This window comes from Thamnophis sirtalis, unplaced genomic scaffold (genome assembly GCF_051295495.1).
Source record: "Thamnophis sirtalis isolate CommonGarterSnake01/CBP01778 unplaced genomic scaffold, rThaSir2_p1.2 scaffold_3, whole genome shotgun sequence".
NCBI classification, from domain to species: Eukaryota; Metazoa; Chordata; class Lepidosauria; order Squamata; family Natricidae; genus Thamnophis; species Thamnophis sirtalis.
The window spans coordinates 66,163,282-66,186,831 of NW_028261383.1; the positions used below are offsets into that span (position 1 = coordinate 66,163,282).

Consider the following 23,550-nt stretch of genomic DNA (forward strand, 5'->3'; position numbering starts at 1 on the left):
TGGCAATATTAGTTTGTTTTACTTAAGTGCTCCATTTTCTCATTGTTTCTGTTATTTTTTCTTCTTTTTTGTCCCATTTCCCCAAATACATAAAGAAATCTGCTTAAATTTAAAAAATCATTATGTACTGTTGAAAATAAAATGTAGTAATGCACTACTTATATTACTTAGTTCTTTTTTTTTTTTACTCTATTGGAGTGTTATAGACATTTTTCTTGTATCCCAACCTTTTTTACTTTTGAACTGTACAGCAAATAGATGCAACTTCTACTTTGCCCCCCATCACTTTAACTTATAGGTTCATGACATGGTACAATTCTGTCTCTTGGGGATTCCCAAAATAATTTCTATCATATGTTTGCAATTTATGTCAGGCATTGCAATCTAGAAAGTATATGACATTTGGGATGGGGTGGATATTTTATTGCAAATGAGGAATACTTCTGCCTAATATATTCCTTCAAATGATTTATTGACAAAATAATACTACTCAAGTCTGCAATCAGATTATTTTCAGCTAAGAATGTGAAGCTAGTTTTACTTTCTCATTATATCTCAGCTTGGATATAAAAGCTTATAAAGAAACTGCAAAGCAAAGGTAGCCAATGACAGTCTAACTATGCAACCATCCCAGTGCAATAAAGTTTTAAGGTACTGTAGATCTCATTCACAAGTTAGAATATAATAACTTCGCCATTGATCTACACTGTATCACATCTCTGGAGGGTTCCAAATTGAGGGAGATAATTTTATGGTATTTAATAGCTATATGGGACCACCCTAGGTGAAATTTGAAAGCACAAATGACTGTAGAGGGACACATTGTATGTGAATTCAATATTCTTCATTGGATTCTATATACTTTGATTATTATCAACTGTTGGTGTAGCTCAGGGGTTGGCAATCTTAAACACTCAAAGAGCCACAAAGGTCCTAACCAGAAGCCCCTGTTCAATTCTGGAGCCGACTGGAAGTCCGGTTCCCCCACCATAGAGTCTCCTCCTAGCGCGGTGTCCTTTTTCCTCTGCCGACTGGAAGTCTGGTTTCCCCCACCCTAGAGTCTCCTCTTAGCATGGTGTCCTTTTTCCTGCACCTGTCCTAACCAAAAGCCCTATCAGTTGTGGAGCCAACCGGTGACAGGGAGCTGCAGCAGAGGGATGAAAGAGCCACATGCGGGTTGCTGACCCCTGGTGTAGCTGCATCATGTATCATCATAAGGTTGTGTGGCACTGTGATAATGCTAAATGATAATGATATTTTTTTTTATTTTGGGTGAATCATTCTATTTAATTAAGATATATGGAAATGTTAACTAGCAATAACTCTGCACTTAATTAGTGACTGACTAAGGGGCACAAAGGGAGAAAACTTTCCAGGTAATCTAGCAAAGCCAGATCACCTTTCAAAAGATCTACAGCACTCTTATTTTAGCTCCGGTCTTGAAAAAAACACGCTGTGCTAAATCAGGTTGAAATGCAAGTCTCTTCCTTACAGTATATTTGACCAAAAAGGATGATACGTTGATTTTAAATATAAATTTCAGACTACATGTTCTAGTTCTGGTTTCCAGAACGAAGCATCTGACATATGCTTTGTTTTGTTAGGATAGCATGAAATCTTAAACCGTGCCTTCTGTGATAAAGAAACGTTTCATTATCTTGCCTCTCCCCCTCTCCCCACAAAGATCGAAAACCTTCAGGAGCAACTTAGAGATAAAGACAAGCAACTAACTAATTTGAAAGATCGTGTGAAATCACTACAGACAGATTCCAGTAACACAGATACAGCTCTAGCTACCCTGGAAGAAGCTCTCTCTGAGAAGGTAGGTTCTCTTGTTTTCTTCTACAGTTTCTTTTTAGAATTGGCTCAGAATGTTCCACCGCCTGGACCTTTGGACACAGAAATCTCTCCTAAATGATGAATCATGTACAAAAACTATAAAGATCTTCAGGATTCATCGATCCTGTTTGGGTTAGTAGAGATTTCTGTCTTCAAACACAAGGAATTCATTTCCTAAGGTGCCAAACTTGTATTTGTAAGCCCCTGGACAGCTAAAAGATTACAGCTTTGGCATTCTCACCCACAGTTCTGATTGGCCCAACAGTTTCATGTTGGTAAAAATTTTGAATTGCTGATGTTGTTGCAAGTCACAGCTTTGATGCATCCTGATACAGAGTTTTTGGTCTCCGTGATTTAGTTCCTGTTTGCTTTTGTGGGGGAAAAAGACATTAGATTAGACTTGTAAGAAGAGAGATATAAACCCAGGAATGCTTGCCAAACAAAATAAGACTAGAAAGGCTACATTGTTGCAATTTCATTATATTTGTGGTTAAACATCCAAAACAGGATGTCTAAAAGCATTTTAACAAGTGTAGTCACCACCTAGCTCAGAGATACTGCAGCTCAAGTCCTCTTTGTTTTGTGTTGGTGAATTATGATGTTCAGCATTCAGTAGAATGTGTGACTGACAGCAGAACTAGATTTCAGTCAATAGACTAGGAAAAATAATAACTAAAATGTACAAGTGTCGCTGTCAAATTAATCTTAAGTGATAACTTTAAACCTGCCTACAGACATTCATAGTATTTTGTGAGAGGTTTTTTCCCCCCCATATGGACCGGAGAATTTGCTATTTTCCATTGTGCTTAGTTTTCTATTTTTTATTTCCTATTCTAATTTTTGTTCTTTTTAATAGTTTTTTAAGCCACATAACATTGTATATGCATTGTTGCATACATTTCCCCCAAATGGATAATTTTTTCCTCAATGTACAAACTTTTATGTAATTTTTCTCATATGCCTATATTGGCATGCATTTTCTCTCAACAACCTATACATTTGTATAGGTTACAAAATTGTGAGCTGCATTACAAAATGTAAAAAAAATCTGGCAAGGACTGTATCCTAGTTTGCGTATAACTTTGAAGAGTGCAAATTGGATCATTTTGTGCCTAAATGTGAATGAAATGCTGTCCTTTGTCTTTGCTCTTCCATAATACTGCACTGTCAAAAGATAGGATTTAGTTATCCATGTTAAGATTACAATGAGGTAGAGAAAATAGTTGCAATGTTGGGGAAGGGATGAAATAGAAATTTGTTTAAGTGGATGGGTTTCATTTTCTGTTTGGCCCTGATTTTCTTGAGGACTATCACAGGGACCCAAGTCAGACTCAAGTAGCTATTTCACATTATTGTGGGTCAAGAACGTTTTTTCAGATGCTAAATATTGGGATAGCATAGTTAAAACAGCCAATAGTGTGGTTGATAAGAAATATGTTAGAAAAATATTTGATTAGAAATAGATTGGGAAAATATAATTAGACAATTGAGGGACGTAGTGGCTCCCTGGCTAAAATGCTGAGCTTGTCAATCAGAAAGGTCGGCAGTTCAGTGATTAGAATCCCTAGCACTGTGTAACGGATTGAGCTCCTGTTTCTGTCAACCTAGCAGTTTGAAAGCACATAAAAATGCAAGTATAAAAATAGGAATCACCTTTGGTGGGAAGGTAACAGCGTTCTGTGCACCTTTGGTATTTAGTCATGCCGGCCACATGACCATGGAGATGTCTTCGGACAGTGTTGGCTCTTTGCTTTGAAACAGAGATGAGCATCACCCCCTAGAGTTGGGAATGATTAGCACATATATTTGAAGGGAACCTTTACTTTAATTAGACAATTGAGGATTAGTATTTCTACCCCATTTGACCCATATCTTCTCTGACAGTTCACTTCTCCAAGAAACAAAAGCTTTACAAGTTAGCAAAAAAGAAGAGAGTGCCTATATACTTTTTTGCACATGTTCTTATTTTAGTTGTCTTCATTTTTTCTTTTCTACAAGAAGTTCTCATTATTTCCTTCCCCACAAAGCCTAATTATTTTACATATGGTAACAAGTAATGTTAAGTATTACAAGAGTCTTTTCATTGGACAGTCTTATGAACTTTATCACTTTATCGTTTTCAGTCCAGAAAAGGTCATTCTCAAACTATAGTTAAGGGAAGCTCTTAACAAATTAATCTACAGTAACTTTTCACACTTAAAATTAAAAATTTCCACTGTTTTAGTAATAAATGTGATGTAAGGATAATTTGTATTTGGATAGAATGCAAAATGATCACTTTCCTACAAGCAGAAATAAAAGAAAACCGGGAATATTAGGGGCAGTTGAGTGCTGGACAGAATTGAAAGGAAAAGAAAGCTATTATCAAAGACAAAACAAAGACATAACAAGAGATGGTGGCAGATTTTCTCTACAGTGCTGCAATTTGATATAGCTTTTGCTGATGAACAATTTATGACTTAGATTTTGTATCTATATAACAATAATGCTAAATAAAGTTTAATTGTTCGTTATCAACTGATCTTCCCTATAAACATGAGAATTTAACATCTGTCCCCAAAGTATTTCTTGTATCCAGATGTATCATGTTGGCATATGCAATGAAATTTTCAAATATTTTCTAAAATAAATTCGGATAAAATATTTATTTTTTTTCATTAAATTTATTTCACCAAATAAATTATCTGCCACAATACATTTGGGAAAATCATTATTTATGTATGTCTTTATTAAATATTTATATGGCTGCCCAACTCACATGCATCCAATTCTTCCAGCATTTTATAAATAAAAACAGGGGCATATCTGGAACAGTTCAATGTAGAACTTTCCTTGGTTAAAGGGCAATATCTTCTGGAGAAGCAATTCAGTTGCCACTTCAATAATTTTCATAAGAAGGATTACAAAGTGAGACCGACATTTCTGTTTAGAGATATTGCTGATGTATCAAGTCCATCTTCCAGGTACAGAATCTGTAGAATACATATGTTAGCCAGTAGATTGTTTGATAAGAAATATAATGGAAAACCTTGGTTTAGAGATAAAGTAGGAATATTTAAATTTCCTAGGTTATCAGAATTTTGGAATATCTCTCAATAGCTTTGATATACACTACTGGTAAGCAAACTGGCAAAGTTAACTATCTAGATGAGCTGAGATCTTGATAGGGTATGACTACTTCATATCTTTTGGGAACAGATGCAAGAAGCAGATGCAATAAGCATTTGGAACAGTAGTTGTCACTGTCTACTATATTGTATGGTGTATTAGTATATAGGCATTGACAATAGAGGTGTACCTATTTTGTGGTGTTTATTCTTTGGATAAAGTGAATCTTGAAAAAGTTAATGCTGTTGAAACTTGTATTAGTGCAACCTTTAAAAGAGTGGACAGTAAAGATAGTTAACAAAAATGAAGACTCCTTGATTATATCAATTAAATATGGGTGCAGCAAATTTGGTGTTTATAATTGTACTGCCAGGAACTCTAGACACAGGAAGTAAGTATGACTATTAGTTATTCAGTTAGGGTGGGATTGGGGTTAATGTTGCAATAATAACCAATAATAAGTGAATATTCTTGCATTCTGTTTGATAGGCAAGTAATATCTAAATTTGCCAATATTGTATGGTTGCCTTAATTAGTGCAGCTCATCATTTCTATCCATCTAAGGATTTTCAGCCTTTCTATGAGAATGCTTTTAAAATGCAGTAGCTAATAATGCCCGTTCTGTATCAACATTCTTATTTCAAGATCATTGGTATTAGAGATGATTGTTTTTCTATGTCAAAAATCTCCCAGTGTGTACACTTGGGAAGTCCCTTGACTGAGACCTGATTAGTTGGTTAAATAAATGGCTTCACTTGAATGTTAAAAATCTCACAATAATATTAACATTAGTTATATATTTGTACATCTAGTATGATACATAGCTTTGCCATAGTACTGATCAAACAGAAAGCACTTTTGTGTGATGTACCATAATGTACTACAGAAGAAAAGGGCTAAGGTTATTAGGGAAACACAAATATTTGCACACTCTTTTAAGAGTATACCTTTTCAAGTGAAGTATGTATTTTTCCCCTCTTGAGTATATTGCTTATTTGGCTTCTGAGAGGGGGACTGTTGCTTGGTTCCTTCTTTAGCATGTTAGTTTGGTCTGGAATATCATCACACTGACAATAATTATTTATTCCTTCGAGAAAAGTGAAGAGCTACCCTGTTTCCCTGAAAATAAGATCTCCCTGGATAATAAGCCCAATCGGGCTTTTGAGCGCATGCGCTAAAATAAGCCCTCCCCTGAAAATAAACCCTCCCTGAAAATACTGCAACACAGCACTAGCCATGAGGTGACCACGCTTGACACCTCCTGCACCTCAAAAATAATAAGACCTCCCTGAAAATAAGGCCAAGCGCTTATTTCGGGGGTCAAAAGAAAATATGACCCTGACTTATTTTTGGAAAACATGGTACATTGTAGAATTAATTATAGAAAGTTAAATTTACATTCTTTCAAATCTATTCTTACATTCTCCCATTTATTTCATTAATCAAGTTTCTTTAATTAAATAAACCCTACCCATCAATTATCAAAAATGGCCTACTAGAAGTTATTTACAGAGACAATAGCAATAGCAATAGCAATAGCAGTTAGACTTATATACCGCTTCATAGGGCTTTCAGCCCTCTCTAAGCGGTTTACAGAGTCAGCATATCGCTCCCACAGTCTGGGTCCTCATTTCACCCACCTCGGAAGGATGGAAGGCTGAGTCAACCTTGAGCCGGTGAGATTAGAACCGCTGAACTGCAGATAACAGTCAGCTGAAGTGGCCTGCAGTACTGCACCCTAACCACCGCACCACCTCGGCTCTCAATCAAGAGTCCATTCCTAAGTTCTAAATTCTACACTACCCAGCTTTGCATAGCCTCTTACTAGGAGCTCAGTGGATTGCCTGCTTTTTCTACCTGTCTTAGACAGCAAACGTGAATTCTCAAGCACCTGAATTCTCCCTCATCCAACATTTTAGTTGTTAATCAGCACTTGAGCCTGGTGGGTGACACTGGAGAAATTCTGACTTAATGTGTAATTGCTTCTATTATGGCCGTGTTATGTATGTTCTGCTGTTGAGTACCATGCTTGATTTTCTATTGAAAATGCAATATAGTGCATTTTTAGCTTCATTTATGTTCACAGAATTTTCAAGCTGCTGCTTCTGTTTTAAAATATAGCCACCCTTTTATGCTTTTAGGAGAGAATTATAGAGCGGTTAAAGGAGCAGAGGGAGAGAGATGACCGTGAAAGAATTGAAGAGGTTGAATCCTTCAAAAAAGAAAACAAAGATCTGAAAGAAAAAGTTAATGCTTTACAAGCAGAGCTGACAGAAAAAGAGGTCAGTATTTGCAACTAATAAAACATTTTATTGTAGGGATTCTAGTTTTATAAAGAATCAAACCTTTACAAGCAACGTAAATGTTATACGTTGGTTATTAAGACTATTTATCGTACTTCAAACTGAATAGTTTTGCAATCTTACCATTTTTACGCATCTGTTTATAAACACTGTCATAGGATATGGTGGAATCCAACCAACATTGGCTATTCTAGCAAAAGCTAATAGTAAAATATGGAGAGGACACCGTTGGAAGACCATAGGGTATTCTAGAGCCATAGACTAGATTGTAATGTTGAAAAAATAATCTGGAAGAAGAAATCGTTTTCTGTACCAATGCTGAAAAAGCTATTTGTGCTGCACAGATATTTCCTGGTGACAGATTTGTCAAACTGAAGCAAAGTAGAACAACCTTGCTATTTTATCTACTGGGTAGATGTGTTCTTCCTTGAACGCAATTAGTCTGGATTTAGCATGGATTCTACTAATTAGAAGTAGGGATGATTTTCACTTCGTTTCACTACCTTCTTTATGCTATTATTATATTTTTCAAAAAGGTCCCATAAATGTGTAAATGATTTTATAGAGATTGCACAGGACTAGAGAAGGAAGGGAGATAATGGTTTAAGAGCTGTCTTAAAAGAGCCAACACAATCAATGACTGTATTCCATTATTTTTTCTTGTGGTTCTAACCAGCATTACTATAAGACTTTATGCATGGGGCTGTTTCTAAAAGCTTTGATTAGGTCCGAATTTGTCTATATTACAAATTAAAATCTTGGCTTGCAATTAGTTGCAATTTATATTTTAGTTATATTTCATAGTAGTATTTTGTAATATTGTTCTACTGGTTCTTGCAACATTTGCCAGTCCAAATCAAAAGGCTTCTTTTTTCTTTGGACTGTGGTATCTGAAAGAGGACTTTTTTCTATTTAAGCCTTGATGTTATCAATAGAGACCACCTTTAAAGATAGCAATGAGTGAAATATCTTGTCAGTGTTACCTTTTTAAGATTGCAGAATCCTATCCTCAGAGATGAAGGTGGGAAAGTTTGTTTTTATTTTTGCTGAAAAACAGAATAAATTACATTTTGGTTTCAAAATTTAGGATGAGGTTGCTGACTGGACATGAAATATGCATTTTAACACAATCAACTTCCTTTTGCAACCTATTTTTCCCTTCTCTCCACCATGGTAGGGAACCTTCACTCTTGCAACTTAAATATACTTGGTGAGGGAATACTTAATTGTTATCCTTCGTGAAAAAAATTGTGATTCTAAGGAATTCTAGAATGACATAGCTAGGCATTTGGTTCCACTGCTGTTTTGTGGTCTATTTGATGGTTAATTAGTTAGGTAGTTCAGAATGGGGCAATGTGGGCAAGGATCATACAGAGTAGTGTTGAACAAGTGTATATGGTGGCTTTGATTATGGAACTGAAGCTCTATTTCTTTTGTTTGACTAATAAAAAAACCAAAGAAGATTATCTATAAGTTCTGCCTCCATGTGAATACATTGTAGGTAGACTTCTTGCTTTCAACCACTAGATTCTGAGGTATTCGCACTACTACTCATCAGAAAACTATATCTCTCACAGTCCAAATCTACCATGACAGATTTACTAGCAATTGCAATCAATTTAGTATCTTCTGGTAATCCCCACTTTCAATTTGTCTCCCATATCTTTTTTTTCCTAGTCTAGCTTAATTGACCTCAAAGAACATGCATCATCGTTGGCTTCAGCAGGGCTGAAAAGAGACTCCAAATTAAAGACTTTAGAAATAGCCATAGAGCAAAAGAAGGAAGAGTGTAGTAAGCTAGAAGCACAACTGCAAAAGGTAAGCATGATGGAATATTAGTGATTATTACTCTAGTTCCATGTTGGCATTTATTGTAGTGAGAAATGTTAGCTTCTGTTAGTTTAAAGCTGAAAATATTAATGATTTGAAATGTTGACATGATGCTTTATCAATTTTTACACTAAAAAGTCTTTTTAGTTAGTTAAACTGTTTGCATCTCGTGTATTGTTATCAAAGGATTGTTAAAAGCTTAAAGTAGAAGAACTTTTTTTTTATTAGTAGTGCTTTAGATTTGTTCATAAGGGAAAAAACTATTGATATATAATTGAATATTGGATGTTGTCTAGCACATCTAATCACATTTGAACTAATAATTATCAAAATAATTTTTAGAATTATATTAATGCATTTAGTATCATACCTTACTTATCCATATGTCAGTTACTATTATATGTAGTCTTTGTTGAAAGACAAACTCATGGCATATTTCTTGATTTAAGTATCATGTTTGCGTTTCACAATTTGTAAATAGCCATGTTGCCAATGAATTAATCAAGGTACAATGCTTTAACTGAAGAGGGAGAATTTAATGTTTAAATTTGGCTGTTTCCTGGCTTTCATGATACCTTGGAAAGAAATATATAATGTGAGTAATCATTAAAAACAAGGATACTGTTTAAGATTTTATGCACATTGTACATGGTATCTGGGTACAAAATAAAAGAATATTCTACTCCTGTTTAAACTGCAGTTGATGCTTTGCAGTTCAAAATAGCATACTAAAAACAAAATATAGCAATACACCTAATCACTGTCAGCCAATTAAACTTTGATATGAAGTAATCTGGTAAACTCAATATAGCACAAAATACATCTAGTGCACCACTATAGATTTGATATCCATAACATATTTGGGCCCTTAACGCTATATTTAAATTATGTGTGGCAATTATTCTTCCTTAGAAATTTGCATGTTACTGCAGTCACGGAAGGTCTTCAGAACTCTTCTTGCTAGATTATACCATGCTAGCTTTGGGAAACGAAATATGATTTTAAAGTGTTAGACTGTCCACTTCAAATTAATATAAATTCTTGTCTATATTTTTTTTATTTAAACCAGTATTGCCTACAACTCAGGTCCCAATTGTGGCTTCAGAAATAAACCAGGAATTTGTGAAATTAGCAAACTATTGACAATGGATATAGCTAGTGGGGAATGTGAGTAGATGGTACCCCTGTTCATACTTGGTTAAAGTTGACCACTTGTTGACCATTAATGGACCAGAATATTAATCTATGAAGCCTTTTTGCCTTATTCAACTTTTGTAACATTTTGGTTGATTTATTTTACAGCAGCATCATTTTTCTGCAGAACTTTAACCTAGAGACAGATCAGGGGTTTGTTTTGTTTTTTGAAGTTGTTTTTTCTCCAGATTTTTTTTTCTGAATGAAAAAAGAAGGCTTAAGAATGCCCCCCGCCCCCACATTTCATCATGTTATTTACATCTTAAAGCTAATATCTACATTGCTTGAAGGAAAACATAGATTGTGAATAATAATTATCAACAAATGATAATTTTTGATTTATATTTTATTTGGTGACATTAAATTCAAGTAATCCTTTAGAAGAAAATGGTTATCTTGAAATCTTGAAATGCAGGCATTCCAGTTTTAAGAAAATCACTGATTTGGGACATTTGGTTTCTAATGATAATGTCAACAGTCAAATGTTTAATTCCTAACATACTGTATATCCCTTTAAAAAAAATCTCTTAGAGCAATGAAAACTGATGGGTCTAGAAATTAAAGGTATGAGGAAGCTAAACTGTTGCTTATCTGTTGTAAAAGGAGAAATTATTATGATTATAAGAAATAAAAAATGAAACTTTCTGGAGTTAGTTTAAAGTGAAGAAATGTATCACACACACACACACACACACACACACACACACACACACACACGCACACACACACGCACACACACACACACACACACACACCTGCTAGTTCCATATTTTTATTTTGGGAAACCAGGAACAATCAAATGGAACCTAAATTAATCTTAGGATAACATTATGAAAGCAAGACCCACCAAATTATGAGGCTTCACCTTTCCTGTTTGAAGCATGGATCTAAAAGTTGAAGTGGAAATCCTGAAGAATGTTTCTAATGTAAAGTTAGTTACTGGAAAAATAAATTTGGGTGACAGAGCTGTCTGGGATGACACAATTAACATGCACAAAAAGGGGCATGATGTTCATGGCTTCAATCTTGACTTTTTTGACCCTCCTTGGATCCTTGCACTGGGCTGTGGTACCATACTTGTGAAAGCACTGTTGATACATGCATAGGAGGTTATGACAAAAAAATAACTTGCTGATGTTTATTTCAGAAGGTGTCTCTGTTTCCAATGTTATATCACTGCCTTTCTATTTATCAGCAATAATTTTCCATCACTTCTTAGATGTGGCCACTACTAATTTAGCCATACAATATTCTATATTCAAATAAAATGGAAATTAAGTTTTATCTTAATATGAAAAGAAAGCTCTACATTTAACAATAAAGTCTAATTAATCTTTCTTATTACCATCTTTGAACCTTTGATGATAAATTGCAGCCTTGGCCAAAAACACTTCTAATGATTCATTGCTAGAAACCAGCACTTAATGTATCATCAGCAGTGGACAGCTTTTGTATTTCATGGATTATTTCATTTGAGAAAGGAAAAGTAACACAGTCCTTGGATTTTGTACTCTAGCCATTCTTTTCTATGAGCCAAAATCAACAGTTATTTTTCCCTAGAGCTTCTCACATTCAGTAAGGAATGCTTAGAAACTTAAAATTTCTTCTTCTTTTTTAAATTCCAAGTTCTTCTGTGCAAATATGCCAGTTTTGCTAAGCTAATACTATTTTCCTGGATCTTTCCTTCTTTTCCTGTCTGTGCTTCATTCTTCCCACCTTTGCAATGTAGCAAGCTGAACAATTGTTCAATCAGATGTACAATCCCGTAAGTCCTTTCAGAAAGTCTCCACTGTAACATATGAAAGCATGAGGATCTATTTTACCCATCATGATGTTCTATTCTTCCTCTGTAGCGCTTTGCTGAACCTATGATGGCTTCATTTGCATTGTATAAAATTAAGTGGGCTCTGTGGACTTTAAGGCCAATGTTCTTTTTTTAAAATGGTATTCATTAAAAATTGGGCAAATAAACCTTGCACTCAAATTTTGTATTGCCTTCAGGTCCTCAACTGCTTAATTGTAAGAAAGCATGAAAATATCAAGCTTTATTGTTATTTTACGGCTATGCTTATGGCATACTTTATTAGATCCTTCAAATTAAACGTAAGCTTTGGGAAGTTATTCACCGTTTCTCTAAAATGTTAATAAATGCTGTTATCCTGGAGCAAGTGATATAATATAACATGGCATTGGTTGGTAGATAGTTGAGTTTTAAGTATAAAGAAAATCAATGTCCAGCATGGTTAATATAATTCAATTCAATCATTTGACCATAGTTACATACCCATGGCAAAGTCTGTAATTACAAAGGTATTAAAAATGGATTACAAATATAATATAAGAATAAACAAGCAGGTGTATACAATCAAATGGTATTGGTAATTCAAGACATCATTCAGGCCATTATATGTTACTTATATTTTGTAGGAGGAAAATCTTGTTAGTTTATGGTAGCCCCAAATCAGGAGGAGTCTGATAGCAACTTTTCTGGCTACAAAAATTATTAAAAGCCATCAATTCATGCAGACTGATGCCTTTTAATAAAATCTGTTAATTAAAAAAAGGTGCTACTAGATTTACCCCTGATTTATGGCAGAAGATAGAAATGTATTGTTTCTCTAATAACTTTGCTTTTATTTGCGTTAAATACCTTTGCTTGCAAATAATAGGGTTGCAAAATGTACATGTGCATCTCTATAAAAAATACATAAGGAAAGCGATAATGCTTGGATCTATTCCACATGAGCAGGTGTGCTTTTCACATGGTCCCTCTCTGAAAGAGCTCTCATTACTGCAGGTAGCACAATGTTTCTTCAGAACCTTGCAATCTTTCAGAAACTCTTTTAAGACACAAGTGTAAGCATGTCAGCAAGGCTTTTGCTGAAGTGCACAAAGCTGAGAGAATGAAATAATCAGTGGCTATTTCAACCAAAGAAATGCCATCTTGTTTCCTTTTAAACACTTAAGTGTTACATTTATGTATTCAGCAGCTTTAAAAAAAAAACTACCAATGAATTGTCTGGCTTTTTAAGCCATTAATGTGATAGATGTCGGGAGAGTCCATGATAGTTGGCCATGACTAACTTACTACGGCCAGCAAGTTGTCCCACAGAGAGTTGCCACCGCCAACTTGCTGTGGGACAACACACCACAGCCAGCAGGACAACTCACCATGGAACAAGAATTACGTTAACGTCAAAGAGATAGTGGAATAGCATCGTTAAATACAAAAGGAGGACAGAATAAATGTGAATGGCAAAAATTAAAACCATTTTTATTTATTTTAAATAATTAAATAGAATTGTTAAGTTGTTCTACAGCAAGTTGGCCGTGGTGAGTTGGCCACAGCAAGTTGGCTGTGGCAATTTTTCCCGTTCCGATATTTGGGAAGCATCCGCCCTGGCAGGCAGGAGGGATCAAGCACAGGGCTAATTTGGAGTCACTATGCAACCACAAAAGGCTAGGGCCAATCCCGTCTAAGTTTCTTGGAAACTCATCTAACTATTCCCAGCAATGGGCTGCCAGATTCTTGTATTATAAAAGTACAAAATAAAGTAGTTAGCTTGAACTCTGCGTCTGTGGGTTTTGTTTGTGCCTAACACATTGCATAGATTGCAGTGTGGATAAGAGGAGAGCATACATCATAAATCAATCAGCGTTCCAAATCTGAAAATCATTTTTGAGGAAAAAGTGTGTTTATGTTACATATATTCATGAAAGCAATAGAGTTATATTATTAATGATAGAACATCATGTTATAGTCTCCTATATTATAAAATTATGTTTATTAAAAAAATGTATTTCCTGTCGGACCTGTATCTAAACAAGCTATGTGTAACATACAGAAGTATTATACTCCCTCTTGACACAGGAGCAAATTCTACTGTTGTAATGAAAACATTGAGTGAATAAATAAGAGATTCTTGCAAACGTTCACTTATTCAAATCTACCCTGTAATTATATTAAGTATTGGGTAGGATTAAGTTCATATAAAACCTGGAATTATTTTTATTATTCTCTGCTGATTGGGTGGGTCAGCTGTTTTTAGTCACTTCAAGTGTTCCAGGCTTAAGCTGGAAATATATTATCAATGAAGTATGATTTTTTTCCCCAACAGAAAGCTGATTTTTAACAAGAAAAACTTTGATGAATGGCAAATGGGTGTGGTTGCCCCCATAAGATAAAAATGTGGTCATTTTTCATCTAGGACTAATCTCTGAACTGGAATGTTTGTAAACTACAGAGTAAAGTGGGCTTAAAATTACACCTCCTCTGAAGCATTCTGAGGCCCATTTCATTTAAATAAGATTTCCATCATCTTATCTAAAATATGAAATCTATCTGAAGCCACTATGAAAATGAATACACATGACCCAGGTTTGTTATATGGCCTATAGAAAGGCATTCAGCACGATTTGGCCTGCCTACATACTATTTCCGACAAAGAATCTTAGTGTGATTCAGCGCATAAATACATAAATGTCCCCTTAAGAATCTGAAAGTTAGTGTGACCTGCAAACGTTACCTTTAGAGATCCCGTGAGTAGTGGGTGACGTTGCTCCTAGTGGAACTTATATTTTGGAAACTGTTTATAGTTTCCACAGTTCTTCACCCCCCACTTTTTTTTGCTTTAAATCCTTCCAAAAATACTACCCGGATTTAAATTCAATTATGCTGGCTTAGTATTGCTATGAAATAGGGTCAATGTGACATAGACATGAGAGAGGCCATCCTGGCTGAGAGGCTGCATGCCACTATTTGATTATCTGAGCGTAAAACCAGAACTTGACATTTTTCACTAGCAGTTCTATGGCTAAAATAAAACATAGTTTGGCTCAGGAAGCTGCCACCGCAAAAGGTGAGCAATGAGATAACATATCTAATACATTGTTTTTAGACAAGTTCTTAGTCAGGATATTCTCCTATTTATCAAATTGCGTCAGATTTGCACAAGTAATTACAATATACTATTTTGAAATGATATAATCCAGGAAGTCATCAAGTTCAACATCCTACCTCAAGGCAAAATAATTTTATTTAAAATGGAGATTTTTTTTCCTGAGCATTATGCTGTCTTTCCAATAATTTCTTAACTAGTGATTTGAAACATCAGTTCCACAGTGAGATTCTGTTAACTATTCTGGAAACCTTGTACACGAACTGTTGCCATGTGGTTTATAGGGGATTGTCTCCAATATTACTGAGAAATTGCTCTTGGCCCAGAATGTAGTAGTGTGAACAGTTATGTGCAGGTTTCATAATAACCATATGACAGGTATGTCGAACTTAAGGCCCCATGGGCTGGATCTGGCCTGCGGGATGCTTTGATCTGACCTGCAGGGCCACTCTGGAAACAGCAAAGGACTGGCTTGCGGTGCCTCTACCAGTGAAAACAGAGGTCGCGAGGGCCGTGTGCATCCCTCCCGAGCTTCGTTTTTGCTGGCAGAGGTTGCAGGATACCATCACAGCCAAAAATGGAGCTTGGGAACCGTTTTTGCTGGCAGAGTGCTCAGGCCGCCACAGGCACCCCCGACACGAGTGACGTCGAGCTGGTCATATCCAGTCTGGCCCCCTGAGATCAAACACCAACCCTGATGCAGCCCTCAATGAAATTGAGTGTGATCCCCCTGTCATATAACATCTGTGATCTACAAGTTGTACTGCTTAACAGCAGGGATTGTTATTCTTAATAATAACAGCAGACTTTTTTTTATGGAATTGAAGTTTCTTGTTATAAAGCCAGATAACATCATGCCTAGATGTCTAAGGAACTGTGTCTCCCATGGTTTCTGACCATCCTGTATGATCAGGCAGAGTTTTCCAGTTTCCATCAATTAAACAATATCTTTTAATAAGACCCACAAAGCATGTCTTCTGTAGCATAGCATCTACCCTCTGGAACAACATTTCCTCAGAGATTTCAATTGTGAGTGGGCCAGAGTTGATTGCAGTTGGACAGTGTCTTTAAGTTGAATAAGTACAATATGTTACACTGCTCCTCTGCATTGTAATTGAGTTTTAAAAAACCTGCATCTTCCCTCAGGCCTTGGGCTAGTTATTAGGCCCCCTTTGGATTGTGTGTTGTGTGAGAAGGATAGTTTTTATTATTGCTTGTGGTCAACTATTATTCTCTTTTATTGTTGTGATGTTTCTCGTCTTTTATTAAACAAACAAGCTAATTTCCTGAAAGATGGCATTTGGAGGCACTTGAAAATATTAAAGAACATATTGATTTTGGTGGATTTATAATAAGCATTTATATTTCTTTGAAAAATAATAAAAGGAGAATTCATTCTATATATGTATTCTATGCTCTGGAAGACATCTTTAGATCATTGGTTGTGTTGGTGGATATGAGCCCTACAAAGTCAGGATCTGTGCTTTTGTGTGCCCGATAGCTCTCTCGTACTTCCTTTGCTTTCCAAGCTTCAGTTGGTTTAAAATGCAGTGGGCGGCATTATTGTGTGCGGGTGTAGCTGTGCACATATGTCACCTCTCCTGCAAGGGGCTGCATTAGCTGCCAGTTTGTTTCCAGATCCAATTCAAGGTGCTGCTTCTCACTTCAAAGTCCTACATGGCTTGGGACCAGGTTATGTGACTATCTGGTAAATCAGGTGATGTGATGTCCTTTTCTCATCACATCTATCTGACTTACCATGGCAGGGAGGCAGGGAATGCTATGGGTCCTCCCTGTTAAGGAGGGTTATGATCAATCTAGTGGGATCACGAAGAAGGCTCTTCTTGTGGAACTTCATCCTATTCTATGTATTCTTCAATTCTGATGGTATTTTCTACTATTTGAATCCTATTGCCTCAGTCTTTTTTCTTATCAGAGGAACTCCATTAAAGAAAACAAAATAGCATAGTTACACAATGCTTTTCAGTTGATGGTACTTGTTTTTGTGAAAACACATCATATAAAAAATAGCCATTCCCTGATCTAGTAACCTAATTTGGTTATAGTTTCTGTCTTAAATAGTTTGTGAATTATAATGTTATGCTAAAAGATCATATTTTTGAATCTTTCAGTTTGTTCTGGGGTTATCTGTATTTTGTATAAAATGTTTTTGTTTTCTGCATTAAAGGAACACTATCCACTGGATTCTGTTTATCTAAATGTTTGCAGAAACAATGGCAAACAGCAAACAATCTTAGTTAGTTTAGAGGACAGTTCTCAATTGTAGCCTCCAATCAATCCCAGATATTAACTAATAACTGGAATTGCGCCATCTCTGATGGCATGATGTTATTAAATCCAATTTGAAGGATCTAAGGTATTTTCTTGCATGCGTCTTTTTGCTGTCTCATTTATTAATCACTCATATTTTGGCTCTTCTAAATAAACATGTATTGCTCTTCTTATGCTTATATACCAATGTTGGAAGAATAAATGATGCATATAACATGATAATAAATAATGTACACCTTTTCACTTTTTTACATTCATTATGATAAAGTAATATTTCTGTGTATAATAATTGGAATAACAAGTAAAAATAATGCAAGACTGGTTTTCTTCATAAAACCTGATTAGGTTTCTTTCCCCTTCCTCCTAAATTCAGCCCCTTCTCTCTTTGTGGGTATGCAGAAGCATGAAAACTAGTTGACAGTTCATAAACTGTCACACGGATATTCCACACAATATAAGTCTCATGCTCTAGCAGTTTTTAAAAGTTAATTTATAATTCATTCAGTTTTCCATAAATATTTGGAGACAATCAATTTGCATGAGTGTAATTATGATTGTATAAAATAATGGATGGATCTCCTTTTCTTTAAGCTTATCCTGGATATGATCCCAAAACAGCTAAACTATGTTGCTACTGCAATCCATCAAGACTAGCAGAGACAGTTGACCTAAAATATACTCTAAGTGTTGCTTGGCCTTGAAGACCTGCAAGGCTGAAGCAACTATGTATCTTCCCCTGAGTATGCTTTGATAGAGCAGTTGTACAGTTCTTTGGGCTTACTCATTGAACCACAGATGTATACAGTATCTGGTTGCCTGCTCTTAAGCAGAAAAAAAATGAAGCGGTCTTTAATATAGCCCAACAAAATGTGAACTACATAATTGGTGGACATCAAAATTACATTTTCCAAACTGAAACGTTCATAGGAATATAGAATGGGAAGAAACTTGGAAGGAGCATTGGAGATCTTGTAGTCCTTGCTCAATGTAGAGATATTTTAATCCTTAACTTTGTCTACTGAATGCACTATTAAACAATAAAGACCAGTAGATAGAAATTGAATAAAAAGTATGAAGAGGTTTGCAGGTAGCTTCTTTATCCTTTTGATGGTCTTTGAAAATGAATGAGTGGATAATAAAGGATGAAAAGGATAAAAAAGAGGAAAGTTCTGATCTCCTCTCTTGTAATTTCCAAGCAACCTAATATGAGATTATTGTTTATAGTTACTAGTATGATCCTATCTTTAATACAGTGTAGTATAAATATATTTTAATGCCATGAAGCTGAATGGAACATAAGAAACAAATTTCTGAGAGCAGAGTTAATATACATATTGCTACCCTAACCATAGCCTATCTGGAGTGTATATCTTAAGTCACTTTTCCAGGTGACTTGCTCAGTATGAACATTCTAGTTCTGTATGATAGATATTGCAGTACACTCAGAATTAGGCCACCCCATGCTACTCTTTCTGGTCTTTTCAGTATAAAGCACTGATATCAATAGCATATACATGAGATGTGCAGTATGTGGGCCATAGAATGTGAACCAGTCCCTACATGCAACTAATTAATGTATGAAACCCATACAAAGAGCTCAACACATTTTGTATAGCAGACCATCCCCCCCCCACTAGGAATGTCCATAGAAGAGGGAAATAAAAAAGTCAACATGGTGATCAGAATTACAGGTACTCCTTGGTTAATGACAGTAATTGGGTCTGGGAATTCTTTTGCTAAGTGACATGGCTACATCATGTGATCACCATTTGCAACCCCCCTGTGAGCTTCTCCATTGACTTTTCTTGTTGGAAACTGGTGGGAAATGCCAATCACATGAATGAAGGATGCTACAACTGTCATAATTGTGAGGCAATTGTCAAGCGCCTAAAGCCTGATCATGTAACTGCAGTTACCACAATTCTGAGGACCTGTGTAAATTCCCTTGTTTAAGGCTGTCCTAACTTCGAACAGCTGCTAAATGAATGGTCATTAACCAAGGACTATTTATATGTAATCAAAGCCATGTTCTGATTTAGCAATAGCACTTAGACTTATATACCACTTCACAGTGCTTTTACAGCCATCTCCTAGTGGTTTACAGAGTCAACATATTGTCCCTAACAATCTTGGTTCTCCTTTTACCAACTTCAGAAAGAAGGAAGGCTGAGTCAACCTTGAGCCCGTTGTACTTGAAGTGCCGAACTGCTGGCAATCAGCAGTCAGCAGAAGTAGCCTGCAATATTGCACTCTAACTACTGTGTCACTATGGCTCTTTAGCCATCATCTTAATGTAATTCTGATCACATTTATATTTTATTGTAGGTCCAGCAATTCTCAAATCAAAAGGATTATTCTGAACCTTTTAAAAGGGTTAGGGTTAGATGCAGATTTGACATCGAAAGATAACTAGGGCAGATGGCCTCAGTTATCCTGCTGATTGCTGAAAATAGGAAAGACAATACAATAGCAGAGTTGGAAGGGACCTTGGAGGTCTTCTAGTCCAACCCCCTGCCTAGGCAGGAAACCCTATACCATTTCAGACAGATGGCTATCCAACATCTTCTTAAAGACTTGCAGTGTTGGAGCATTCACAACTTCTGGAGGCAAGCTGTTCCACTGATTATTTGTTCTAACTGTCAGGAAATTTCTCCTCAGGTCTAAGTTGCTTCTTTCCTTGATTAGTTTCCACCCATTGCTTCTTGTTCTTCCCTCTGGTGCCTTGGAGAATAGTTTGACTCCTTCCGCTTTGTGGCAACCCCTGAGATATTGGAACACTGCTATCATATATCCCCTAGTCCTTCTTTCTATTAAACGAAACATACCCGGTTCCTGCAACTGTTCTTCATATGTTTTAGTCTCCAGTCCCCTCATCATCTTTGTTGCTCTTCTCTGCACTCTTTCCAGAGTCTCCACATCTTTTCTACATCATGGCGACCAGAACTGAATGCAGTATTCCAAGTGTGGCCTTACCAAGGCATTATAAAGTAGTATTAACACTTCACTTGATCTTGATTCTATCCCTCTATTTATGCAGCCTAGAGCTGTGTTGGCTTTTTTGGCAGCTGCTGCACACTGCTGGCTCATATTTAAATGGTTGTCCACTAGGACTCCAAGATCCCTTTCACGGTTACTACTATTGAGCAAAGTACCACCTATACTGTACCTGTGCATTTCGTTTTTGTTGCCAGACAGAGTACTGTGATGTTGTTATACTCCTGGCTGCCTTGGCAGATCATTATACTTTATGACATTAACTATAATTGGGGTAGTGTTGAGCTTTAAGATTTAGTGACTGTGGTCTAGATAGATGATTGCAGACCACGGTGCCTCTGAAACCGCCAGCCACTGTTGCCTGCGAAACATTGGGAAATCTGTTGCTTAGACCATAGTCACTAAACCCTGAAACTCCACACATACTAGCCATAAAAGCCTATACTAATATATTGACTCTAACTTCTTATTTAACAACATGGGAAGAATTAAGTGTTCTCTGTTGGCTGGTTATCCTCTGAGTCCAATTCAGGATGCTCATGATAATGCTTAAAAATCTTATAGACTCAATCGTTTACAACCTGTCTCCCTCTTGAAGACTTATTTTGCTGCTGCTGTTTACTTGGCTATCTCAGTTGTAATCCTCTCTTAAAGAAGTGATGTATGGTTCTCCAGATATCCCAAGAATCCCCACAGAGATATTAAGAATAATAACCCCTGTTTTTCTTTTATGAAGCTGACACCTCACAAAATGAACTTTTTGGGAGGGGAGGGGGTGTGTCACCATTTGTCCTGTCTGAAATCCTCTCCACAATCTACAACATGTTTCCATATTGTTTCTTTTCAATATTACACTGAATGAAGATTTTACTTATGAAAGCCTATCTGAAAAAAAACAGACAAAAACATTATTCACCAAAGTTTCTGGTTCATTCTTCTACTGATTTTTGTTATTCCACATCTATTTGTTATTTGAAATGGACCATATAAGCCTTCACATTTTTCCCCTCTAAAGAAAAAGTAAGTATAGGAAATGGAACAAACATTTGCCCAAACTCTCAACATCTCAGCTATTTTTTTTTTTAAAAAAAACCTCTTCAGAATTCTAAAAATAATACTTTTGTTTTATTTGCCAAATATCAAGAACTTCTTTAAAGGAACAACTATAGTATCAACTCAGCATATATCATAGAAATATATTTTATCTCATAACCTCAACATCCTTTGTAGTGATACCCCAAAATCTAGCATGAATTATTAAGGTGCAGAAATGTCACAATTTATTCACTGTATTATGAAATAACTTTCAACCAAGTCTTCCAAAATTCTATTTAGCTATTGTTTCACTAAGTACGTAGATATGTCCCACAAGTCGGATTCTACCATAGCTAATTAATTTGCGTTGTTTTCTAATGTTTACCCTCTTCTGTCCCATATCCTATAATAGACATAGAATTATTGAATTTTTAATTTTAGGATTTCTAGATAAGATTCAGGGGGTGTATTCGCAGCTTTTAGGTTCTAAGGCACTCGCTACTAGACTATCCAAGATGCAATTTCAGAAAAGTCACAATTTACATTTTACTATTAGGGCATACTTATTTTGGATTTGAACAAATTTGCACTGAAATTAATGGAGGTAGCCTACAGGAATACTTGACAACTGTGTATTTTGTAAATGGTCTAAGTTATATTTGAATTATGGAGAAAATTATTCCCTTCATGTTTAATCTTAAGTTTTTTCAATCATGGCAAAAATTTTGTATTTCTAACTTTTCCATTTAGAAAGTATATTGTATATTAAAACGTTTACATATAGGCAACAAATGTCACACAGCTCAATTTCTTTATGGATAAATGGTGCACTTATGATTTGTTTAGAGTTTTAAAATATGTCTATGTAGGAAACTTGCCACTTTTGAAATGTCCTCAGAAGTTTCTGGGAGAATAAGAGATCCACTCAGACTAAACCTGTCTTGATTATCCTCATGCTTGACTAATATGTTACATGCAGATAAATTGCCCTGACCATTAATTCATTAATAACTTGATTTTTGTACATTACTTCATATTTTCCTGAAACTCAAGAGTTGTTCAAAACTGAAAAAAAGTCATTGCAAAGCATGTTAACCTTCAAGAAGTAGATATCAATGTGATATTTTATCCGAGATGTAATTTAGACTGTCGCTGTTTTCTTGCTAGTTTACTTTCTGAAGTAATAAATGTGCAAGGAATAATAGAACCAACACCGAAACTTGTACTGTATCATTAACTAGCAGCAGAACATGCAGTCTTTCAAAGCATCCTTAAACCTTTAAAATGTATTTGTGTACATTGAAAAACTGTTCTCTGAATTGTGTCTTTAATGTGCACTGCAGTTAAACTACTTGTTTTCTCTCTGCCTGCTCTTTGAAGATGCCAATTAGGAATAATGGGAAACAAGGGGTAGGCTAAGCATTGCAGTGCATTCTTGTTTACATCTGTGTGTGATTATTTCAGTGTAATGTTTTAAACCCTTTTGGCCCATTCATGCTCTCAATGACATTAATGAGGTTTTGCCATTAGCTTTAATGGGAACAAGACTGGGCTTTGCACTTTTCTTTTCTGTTGTGTTCATTGCATTCTTTCTTGTTTGTGAACTGACCAACCACTCATGCATGTGTTTGCCAGGTACGTTTATTTGTGCTGTTCCATGAGGGGCTTCTTTCTCCTTATGTTTCAGGTTAAGTATTGGCAGAATGAAATAAAATAAGGGAGGAAAAGGGGGATTTGGGGTAAAACTATTGGTTTCAGGCATTCACATCTTGCCTGAAATAAATAACTTACATTAAGTTGTTCAAGATTTGCTTAAAGTAGTTATTAAATCAAACCATATCAGGTGTAGGCTTAAGTTAACTTGTTCAATGTGATTTTTCCAGGAAGAATGTTCTTTCTAGAACTTAGAATTGTGGTCTTACTCCTCCCTTCCCCAAATAATGGGAAGTTAAAGGAAAATAGTTTTTGCCCAATAGCAAGAAAAGGTCACCAACTCACAGAATACCTAGTAACCCTTTTGTTATAAAGAGCTTAGCGGCAAAGAACAACACTATAAA

The 23,550-nt window shown here is 35.7% G+C and overlaps 1 protein-coding gene across 3 annotated transcripts in view; it reads left to right on the plus strand.

The window, feature by feature from the left end:
- ERC2 (ELKS/RAB6-interacting/CAST family member 2) overlaps positions 1-23,550 on the plus strand; it is a 608,417-nt gene that overhangs the window by 269,293 nt on the left and 315,574 nt on the right. For all 3 annotated transcript variants that reach the window (XR_015695894.1, XR_015695895.1, XM_087709041.1), the window contains 4 exons: positions 1,685-1,822; positions 7,089-7,229; positions 8,928-9,068; positions 12,004-12,039. Coding sequence is in view for 1 of the 3 variants with exons in the window: in XM_087709041.1 (XP_087565167.1) it covers positions 1,685-1,822; positions 7,089-7,229; positions 8,928-9,068; positions 12,004-12,039 (456 nt within the window). In the remaining 2 variants the exon portion in view is untranslated. The remainder of the gene's footprint in view (positions 1-1,684; positions 1,823-7,088; positions 7,230-8,927; positions 9,069-12,003; positions 12,040-23,550) is intronic.